At 40.3% G+C, this 10,748-nt stretch overlaps 1 protein-coding gene across 1 annotated transcript; it reads right to left on the bottom strand.

The window, feature by feature from the left end:
* Positions 1-2,395: 2,395 nt before the first annotated feature.
* dram2b (DNA-damage regulated autophagy modulator 2b) lies at positions 2,396-9,135 on the bottom strand. Its single transcript, XM_012881352.3, has 8 exons — positions 8,914-9,135; positions 7,537-7,695; positions 6,951-7,018; positions 6,723-6,865; positions 6,460-6,637; positions 4,464-4,546; positions 4,128-4,220; positions 2,396-3,270 (listed from the first exon to the last, which is right to left on the bottom strand). The coding sequence occupies exons 2-8, from the start codon at positions 7,665-7,667 to the stop codon at positions 3,142-3,144; spliced, it is 825 nt and encodes a 274-aa protein (XP_012736806.1). The 5' UTR covers positions 7,668-7,695; positions 8,914-9,135; the 3' UTR covers positions 2,396-3,141.
* Positions 9,136-10,748: the final 1,613 nt, after the last annotated feature.

Raw genomic sequence — 10,748 nt, 5'->3', positions numbered from 1 at the left:
TATCTGTCTGCCAAACAGAAATATCTGCATTTTAAAGTTTATTATATATATATATATATATATATATATATATATATATATATATATATATATATATATATATATATATAATGATCTGCATAGAGATGTAATAGTTTTGACTAAATTAAAAAAAAGTTCAGCTTCCTTTTGTGTGGCATATTAATGCTGGTGTATGAACCTGTGCTATATATCAATCCGGATCAGCAAATATACGCATGATGCATTACTGTAAACAAAATAGTGCACAAATGATTTGTGGAATGTGCAAAACCAAATGTTTAAGTATGTCTGAGGTCATCTTTTGACAGGCATTTCTGGTGTCAAATTTCAAATCAGATTTTGCATATTAAAAATAATTGTTTCAGCTAATTCGGATAAATTTACAGATCAACAGCTTTGGAACTAATCATGCATCAAAATCATGAATTTGAGTCAGTAAAAGCAGAATCGTCTGATATTACAGCTGTAGCTTGCAGAGCAAATAGATTAACTGTAGTTATTCCTGCTTTGTAGCATATATTTAATTAGACAACTGCAAGCATGCAGATGCAAACGGTTACGTAAAAAAGCTAACATATTTTACTGCAGAAACTCACTAAAAACTTAACCATTTTGAGCATATTTACTATTCTAAAAATATTTGTGTATTTTGGACACCTAAATTCAAAGTTTTTGAGCAACTGCTAATTAGCATAATTTTTATATTACATATATATATACCTGTATATCTTCTGTTTACTATAAAGTGGTCTGAACGTACCATCACAAATGTAAACAGCTAATTTGCTAAACATTACTGGGAATTTTAGTTAAAACCCTGGGATTTGGTTGGTTTACACAAAACAAGCTTTTCTGGAACAACACGCTCCGGTTAACTCTGGCAGGAAGCAAATTATGACCATGTGGAGCAGCACCTCATACCCACAGTTAAATATGGCGGAGGATCTGGGATGCTGATCTGTGGGCCTGTTTCTCTTCCAAATGTCCCATCAGCCTCGTCAGAATGCATGCCGTCGGGAATCTTTTGAAATACCAAACCATTTCAAGCAAAAACCTGGTGGCCTCCAGTTGAAAATTGGTCACATTTGGGTCTTTGTGCAGGATAATGATCCAAAACACACGGACAGTCATCCTGTCAGCATCTTGGTCCCTAGCCTAGATCCTGTGGACACCCGGTGTGGCGAGTTGAAGAGTGGATACAAAAAGTCTCCCACTCTGGATCTCCTCAAATGATCGTGCATCGAGGAATGATCAAAAACCGTCTCTCTGTTTGCTCCAACCATGTGAAATGTACCAAAGTTCTGTCCTAGTGATGATAGGAGAGCCAATAATTGTTCCACTGCTGACTTTCTGAACTGAATTCATGTTCACTACCAGTCAGAAAATTGGCCACAGCTTCTGTGGGTCACTGGGCCTCAGAGGTCAGAGTTGCTCAATTCCTGCTTCCCCCTTCAGATGTCAGTCTGCCCCCAGAGTCCAGTTTACTTGTAGAGCACATTTCAGCAGCTGGGAGATTCAAAGTGCTTTACATCATGAAAACCTAAAAACATGATAAACTAATCTACACTGATCCCACCCACAAAGGCGATGCTGTCTGCCCCTCTCCCATCAGGTGAACGCTTCAGAAGCCTCAAAGCCAAAACAAATAAACTTAGAAACAGCTTCTTCCCCAGAGCTGTGAAGGCAATCGCCCCCTGATGGCAAACTGTGGTCCAACGCTTTTAAATCACCCCATTGTTACTAACCCGTCATACGTTACAGTCACCTTAATGTTGCTGCCCACTGCACACCATCATCTCTGAATATCTAAATGCGCATTGCTGGAAATTATCATTGTTCAATAAGCACCGTACTACCTCATTGTCTTTATCTGTGACTTTCCTGAACTTTAAAAAAAACAAACAAACAAAAAAAAGAAAACACTGTAACCCTTGTTCAATGGCTGTTTGTCAGTGTTTGCCTTCACTATGTGTAACGTGAACCAGAGTAGCCAAAGAGAAAATTCCCCGCCGTGACAAATAAAATATTGTGATCCTGAAGCGGTCACCGGTTGTGAGACCGGAAACAAACATTAAATTGTATCAGGTGAAAACATCCGTACACCTCAGATGTGTTGGTCAACGGTCCTGTTACGGTGCAGAGCAGAGCACTTAACCCCAGGTCACCGATCCGTCTGTGTATGTGAATGAGTGCAATGATCGAGCTTTAAATTTAGTCCATTTGTCCTCCAATGAGACTGCTACTGCAGTAAAACAGGAATTTATTTGAAGACTTTCTACACATTTTAACCCCCAGAGCAAGCAAATGTCGCTGGCCCCACGTTTAGTATAAAAACGATTCGTAACCCACCACCATCAGAACAGAAAGGGTGAGCTCTCTTCTCATGAAGCATTTATTCATCCTCGCTGAAAAGCTAGTACATAAATGTTGACGTATGAACATAAAATCCTTAAAATACTCAATTCTGTGCTCAGAAAATCAGAGAAAAAACTCCAAAGGTTAAAAAGCATTTATACATGTTGATAAGATATCCATGAAGAGTTTTTTTTCCTTTGTATATCACAGGTTTGAAACACTTCCTAAAATCTCTCATTGATTATTGATGTCAGGTCAGTTAAAATGCTTTACAGTAAAGTTTAAACAATAAAAAAAAAAAAAATACCCATTCAAGACATACAACAGCGGCAAATGACAGAATAAATCAGCATTATTTATTAGCAAGTATGGGTTTGTATGAAGGTGCAGATATGTATGCAACTAAATAAATACTTGCATTTTTACCGTCAGATTAATCAATCAGAAAAAAACGTAATCTCTTCCTATTATTGCTTGTTTGGTTCCACAGTTATTAGTTTGGAAATCCCAGTAAAAACAGTACAAAGACTCTTACAGAGCGAGCGGCTCAACCTTCATGCAACCCGCCTGCAGCTTCCCGAAGGCGACACAAACCTTTGAGTTGGATCGTTTTCTCTGAATATACACAGTCCAAGACAGAGGCGTCGATTTTGGGTTCCCCGACCTCTTTAAAAGTCTCTGGATATTTAATGACAATTTGCTAGTTTGCTAAGAACAAGCAAACACGACACGTGAAAGCCGATTGGGCCGCGGCTCCGCGCTGCGTCACGTGGTCCCTGCCAGCAGAGGAGACGTCTCGGAGGGTCTGCTCTGATGGGAAGGTGCGACGCCTGCAGGGTGCCATTCGTACAGATGGCTGCTCTGCAAAACCGCCACGGCTCGCAGGTTGATTTTCTGCAGAAAAAAAGAGGGAAGGGTTCGGTTTGTGAGACGGGACGTCTTGTCGGGCGAACACCGCCGTACCCTGGAGGTCCCCGCTGAATACCGAACCACGTCTGACAACGCTCCGAGCGTCAGCCTGGGTCCGGGCTGAGCAGCGGTTTGCATTTCAAGATGAATTTTCACAACTACATGCTCGTGTGCGAGTTGCCTCACGTCGCTTAACGGTCGCCACGTCTTGTGACACGTCAGGAGACAGGAAGTGGTTCGTGTGCGCGTCCACGACCTTTGGTGAGACCGACGGATCATAGCTGATTTTCATCAGCTTTAGTCCACAGAGCTTAATTACTTCCCTTAAATCTCTGAACACAGTCCGTAAATCATGATTAATAGATTTAGAATGAATAATTATACGTTTTATTTAAGAAAAAATGAAATAGAAACAAAGTAAGACACAGTATAAGATGAAATAAGACAGATTTTTAAAATGATTTGAAATAAAATCATTTATAATACATTGGATAAAAATCAAACAAACAAAACTGCTCTTGAGCTTATTATTGGCTCTGTGTAAAGTGCCAATTTTACCTCTTATAAACTAGATATTTATGCTTAATTTCTCATTTTATGATTAAAATAACTGGTTATCTATAATGCAACCATGAAGATACGTCTGCGTTGAAGCGATTTTTTTGTGTTTTCGCTTCTAGTTAGACAGGATCAGCGCTGCTGCTGCGTCTGAATTGGAAATTTTTTAAATTATAGCCTGACAACAGCTCTAAACTGCAGCTGTTGGGTGGAATCCTGTGGAATGAAACTCACATGTAGATTTCACTTCCAGTACTTTGGGGTAAAACAGAAGGACACACTACCTGAAAATCTCTGATGAACGTGAGGAAGAAGCTGATGAAGGAGAAGGCCAGGGACCACTCGGACACAGTGCTGATGATATGAGCCACGTAGCCCTGAGAGAGCCGAACAAAGGCATTAATGACGCGGCAACAACATTCACATGCTTTTAGGTCCAATATCAACATTTTATCTGGTATTTGTTTCCTGCTCTGGCTGAAGTCGTAGACCTATTATCCGTTTGAATTTGCTCACTAGTATCCTGACAGCATCTGTAAATCACTTTAGCATCAGTACCAAAACCTGAGCCTGTAAATATTCAGGAATACAATAGATAGGAAAGCCGGATGTTAACTGACTGGTTCTCCAGGGATCCAGTGCAGCTTGCGGGGAACGTCCACTCCTGACAGGCTGCTGTACATGATGACCGATGAGATGAACACTGGCAGGCTGTTAAGGATAGCAGCTTTAAAGACAAGACACCGCCTGGCTACTTTGTTCTATGTTCCTTTCTTGTTCGCTGAGCAATCAGGACTTGCAGGTGAGGTGTTTGGTACTCACACAGTTCCCTCGTTATCGCATCTAACCAGCTTCAATTTAAGCCTTTATGTGAGAGGATCGCCAATCAGCTGGTGAGAGCTCAGAATCAGACTCAAATATCTTTTTTGTTTCCCCCTCCTCGTTAAATGCATCAACGTTAACCATTTCCCTTAAAGCAGCATTTTCAGTTTAATAAAAAATGATCCATATCTCAGTTGATTTAAAGTTAATATCTCTATTAATGTGCTTTTGGTATTCAGAGCCAATCAGAATCAGCTTTTGGAAATCACAGAGAAACGCTTCGTTAGCTTGTCTCTCCTTTCAGGAGAAAATTTTCCATTTTTCCTGTCCCTGAACGCACCATTAGCAACCTAAAGGATCATCTGTTTCTAACGTCAACTTTTGAAGGTGTAATAAAACCCCAGAGCCACCGATCAGCAGTTTAAAAAGCTGACATGTGACGGAGGAATGCGGTACCACGCACGTGACGTCACCGTCTCAAGAGCAACGCCCCTTTTGCCGCTTAGGTAGGGCATACAGGAGAGAAAGCACGGATAACCCAGCTATTACAAGCGCAACAGAACAAGCGATATGACCGACTTTACAGCCGTTAAACTTTCCCAAGACGATGTCCCAGGCGCACGGATTACTGGTCGCACTGTCGAAGAACACACCAACCTTCAGCTCAAACGATGGCTTGAGGTTCGAGGGCTTAAAAAAACTGGAAAACTGGCCGAGTTGATGAACGGTAAGCTTTGTTTTTTTTTCCTGCGCGGCGATCATGGCAGCGTCGGCCATTTTTTTTTTTTGTTGTTGTTTGCAATCACCGTCCAGGAATGGGTATATGTTTAATGTTTGTCTCATTTGAAATGTTTTTGAGTAAGCTATCCTGGTAGCAGGCTATCATGTTAGCGCCTGCTACCATGATAGCCTATATGCTGTCATGGTAGCAGGCGCTACTTTATTAACATGTCGGCCACCAAAATACTCTTACCTTGACTTGATGTCGCTGGAATTGGGTCAGGATGTTCTTCGGTTGTGCCCTTTCCTCCGACAAAATGCTTGCTACATATGTACGTGAATTTGGTAACTTTTTCCGGGTTGAACTGTTGTGTAGGCCGACCGCCCCGGTCCCAGCGCACACATTTCTCCTTGGCAGTCTTGAAGAAAACATCCTTCATATGCGGCCGATCAGCGTACCTCGAGTCGCTGTTGCACGTTCCATAGCAACAATGTTTAAAAACCATGGTCTTAGATTTGGAAAAAGCAGTCGTTTACCGAGTAAAACCTAGGCTAACGCACGTCTCTTTTACAGCAAAACAACGGCGGCTTTCCAGAGTTTGCCCCACTGCGTACCACGTGATGTGACGTCATCGTGACGTTGTGTTTCTAAAAATAGCTCGCGCGCGGTACCCCATTAAGACGAAAGCCTGTTTTAACCCACCCTGCTAGTCTAGTATATAACCCTGGAGTTTGATGTGGGACGGCGATTTTTTTAATAACCTGGGCCTGTTTAACACACGACTTTGAAATTATGACAAGATTTGGTCTAAGAGACGAATAATAATCTAATGCTGCACCTGCCATGGTAAACAGGTAAGTAAGATCGGTTGGAAAACAAGTCATTTTAAAGTGAAGCTACATAAAGGGCTTTTTGTACTGAAAATATGACCAATTCTGACCTAAACACGTCACAGATGTCTGATTAAAGCCACAGGAATTTCAGTCATCTAGAGAAAAACCGGCCTCATATTTCTCCCTTCGCGTTATCGCTACGTCTGCGCTCCAGAGCTGGCTGCAGGAGTTTAAGGATACTGCTGATGATGCTGCACAGGGTCCAGACCCCGACGCCGAGGCGAACCAGGTAGAGGGTCCTGCTGTGGACGCGCGGCTGCATGTACAGCGAGATCACCGTCTGGAAAAAGACGTAGAGCGCTCCGACGCCGAACGTCAGCACCGCCCCCACCAGGTGCATGGAGAATATGGTGGTCTTCTGCTCAGACAGGGGGTACACAGACGCTCAGCCGACACGTTCAGACGCCCCCCCCGGACGCCGACCCCAGGACGGCGGCGCTCACCTGGAAGTTGGCCACCACGCACATCCCGAAGGAGCTTATCCAGCCGAGGGCCAGGCCGAGGCAGTTCAGCCGCTGGAGTTTGACCTCGTTCTCGTCGATAAGAGCCTCGACCTGCTTGTACCGCACATACACCGTGGCAATGCCTGCAGACGGCATAAGATTAAGAGAACGTTGCGTAGGTACCGCTCACCGCGAAGACTGAGAGCGCGCAGGTCTGGACAGTTTTACCTAAAAAGGCCGAAATGTCCATCATGATCCCAAACACACAGCGTTCTGGTGCCATGGTTCCCGTGTCGCTGGAAAAAAAACCCCACCAAACATCACACATGAAAGGCTTTTTTTCTTAAAAGTTAGACTGTAAGATATAGAAAATGTAATCTTCTGTCCTCTGACAAAATTATTACAAATTAAATCACCAAATATATGCAAGCAAAAAAATAAAATCTCATCACTTTTGTGTCTCTTCTTTATAATAATAATAATAATAATGCATTTTATTTATAGGCGCCTTTCTCAACACTCAAGGTCACCTTACAGATTCAACAATAAAACACTCAATCCAATAAACATTGAATCAAAAAAGAGCAGGAATAAAATTAAAAAAAAAGAATAGGAGAAAGGACGGGATCCTTACTATCATATTAAATTTAAAAATCATAAAGAGTATGCCTGTCTAAAAAGATACGTTTTTAAGTGAGTGTGTATTATACACATAAAAGTCCCCCTGGCTCTAAAAAGAGTAATTTAATGTGGAAAAGTCTACGCTGGTGTTACGTTTGGGCTCCAACCCCAGTAATACCAGAGAAACCATTACCTGATGTAAGGCAGCAGAGGATCCACGTGTCTCAGCACCACCGCTGTGATGTAGGCGAAGATGAAGGACGCCACCGTCCAAACGACCAGGGCGGCGGGCAGGAAGCAGAGACCCTGCTGGAACCACCACATGGTGTCCTCGCAGCTTCTTCACGCTCTCCTGCAGGAAACATCGTTACAAACACCATCAGGTTATGTGGCTCACTGCCCAGGGCGGCATTATCTTAGGGGGGGAAAAAAGGGCAATATGTTTGTTTTAAACAATGTACGTAAAGATCTGCTTGTCTATTTGACACCTATTACACATTCTGTAAAATACAAGTCCAATTAGTAAATCCCATTATGAAAAAAAAAAAGAAAAAGATTCTTACTTCACTTTTAAAACAACACAGATTAAACACTAATCCTCTCATTCTTAGGGAGCTCAATGTTGCGCCCTGACCATCAATAAGTGACTGATGGGTCTTTATCTGTTTTTTACTTATATTAACCCACATCAATTACCATGCCAATTAATTCTTGATTTGTTGATGTGTTTATAAACTTAAACAGGTATTAAATTCCTGCTTTACAGATTCTGTCCATACTGGACCGGTTGTTACTGTCTGGTGTTTATTCTACTTTTCTAAGGCCTTCTTTAATTGTCTTTACTGTCAGTTATTTCAACAGTTTCCACAGCTTCTGTTTTATTACTATTGCTGTTTTCCCAGGTATAGTGAAAGTAATAATGTATCAGCTCACTGGATCTGATAAGTTTATTTTGCTTCAAGAATTCAAAGCTTCCTGGTTACATTTTAAAATAAGTTTTAGGCTAAAGTTTCCCTCCTGGGCCTAAAAGATTCACCCCGTTTGATCCCAGCATTGGAACATCTGATCTAGTACAACATCTGTGAAACAATACTCAACATCCTGATCTATACTAAAATGTCGCTTAGGATTCTTCACAAAAAGGAAAAAAAAAAACTTATTTTGTTTTAAACTGTAGCTGCTGTTGCTTTCAGTTGTTTCACTTCTCCGTTCCCATGAACTGAAACCTGAACTGAATTGTCATAAAAAAATGCGGTAAAAAGATATACAAAGTTAAACAAACTGTAAACAGCGGCCACTTTGCAGATTGTCAAATATAAAAATGTATATACGAATGAAATCGAAACTGAACTAAATTGTCAATTTAACACTAGTTAAGCAATGCGGATATTTTTCTCTCCATTGTAATTTTTTATTAAGCAAGGTTAGCTTTCGCCTTAGATAACAAACATAAACTATCGCGTATATTAAAATATTTATTGCGTATCACATGATAACGTCTTGGCTTTCAGACAGTTGTGAAAAACTTCCCGTATTTACCGTCGTTTCAGGAAAAAAGAAGGAAACTCACGTTATTCCGGTCTTCCGGGGAACATAACCTTCTAGCGCCGCAGCAGTAACCTAGACAAAGCTTTCTTAAAACATAAACAGGGGCTTAATTCTTCCCTTAATAAAATATTATAACCCTACAAACGTCAAGTCGTCTGTTGATGGTAAAAGCTTGAAAATACGCCCCACAACGTCCGCCCGCTTCCTCCTTTGCTCAGGTGCGCATGCGCACGTCAGCAGTTGACATGGGGGTTTTCCGCCCTGCGTTCTGACTGGCAGGCAGGACCACAGACATACGTAGACGCCTCATTGGGCATATATACGTAGACGCCTCATTGGGCGCAGGTTTGTAGTGAACATCTATGTTCCCTGTATATATGTTTTAAGTATTTAAATTGAAAGATATAGATGGAGCTTATATATACTTGTAAAGAAATATATATATATATATATATATATATATATATATATATATATATATATATATATATATAGATTAATTGATAGAGATTGGCAGAACAGAGAGCTATTGATCAATGTTTTTAGATATAGATGTGCATATATAGATTTTGAAATAGGTATATATATATATATATATATATATATATATATAGATAGATAGATAGATAGATAGATAGATAGATAGATAGATAGATAGATAGATAGATAGATAGATAGATAGAGAGAGAGAGAGAGAGAGAGAGAGATGTGTATGTGTTATGAATAGAAAAATCTATTGGTTAAATCTAAACATTGTGGTCTTCATTATTTCATAAAAAATGAAGCCAAAGGGATACGAAAATAAACTCGTAACATTACAAAAATAGAAACATTACAAATATAAAGTATATTCTGAGATTAAAACTCCTCTGATACTATTTAAGTGTCTGAGTCTAACAGCAGATTTGCCACATTCAACATGGCGGACGCTCTGACTCATCCGCAGTGTAGGCAGACCCCGTCAAACACGGATTTTCTGTTAATAAACATTTGTAATTAAAATACAGAAGCTTGAAAATAATTCAGTTAGACTGCATATATTTTAATGGCTCATGTTAAAGTGTAAAAACTAGAAACCTTATTGAACAATATCGATAATTTTCAGCAAATTGAAATTATATATTTTAAGTGCAGCCCTGACCATTTTATTCTCTTGCTTAGTGACCTATGTATAAATAAAGAACAAGCACTGAATTAAAAAGCAACCCTTTATTCAACTAACTTTTTACCAAAACTGAAAGTTTTAAAAAAAAAAATAAATAAAAACACGTGCTCTTTTAACTCTGAAAGGAGCGGAGCTTCTTTCCTTGGTCTGCATTTGTGATTGGTTGGGAGGTTGTAATGACTGTATTACTAACATACATGATAGGCAGAAAAAGGACGGAAAACTGTTCTTCTATTGAACTTTTTATTGACCCTTTTTTCCCTCATCATCGATATCGTCTATCCATCAATATACATTTTTATTCAATTATCGTCCAGCCCTATGTTAAACCAATCGAGACGTCACAATATCCGGAGATCACTAAAGGACGGGCAGAGAGCCACAGAATCCAAGTTGCTTTAGGTCCAGTGTGAAATTTGCAAAGTCAGGAGATAATTTGAGTAACCACGTCATTTTCTGTTGTTGGTCCACTATGGTTTTTCTAAAAACCAAAAGGATCACAGCTATTTTAGAGCTCTCCATGCTGTCCTCTGCTGATAAACTTTATGGAGATGCGGATTTAATTTCCCTGCTCTCACCACCACAAATATCAATACCTGCTTTACTGACAATATCGCTGTGCTCAGTTGTTTTGGCAAATTTAAACCCAGAGAATCTACTATGGCTGGGTATCGCCGATGAGCCGATTCGAT

The sequence above is a fragment of the Fundulus heteroclitus genome, unplaced genomic scaffold (assembly GCF_011125445.2).
Source record: "Fundulus heteroclitus isolate FHET01 unplaced genomic scaffold, MU-UCD_Fhet_4.1 scaffold_90, whole genome shotgun sequence".
NCBI lineage: Eukaryota > Metazoa > Chordata > Actinopteri > Cyprinodontiformes > Fundulidae > Fundulus > Fundulus heteroclitus.
The sequence above is the reverse complement of the archived record's forward strand: the minus strand, read 5'-3'. Positions and strand labels throughout refer to the sequence as shown.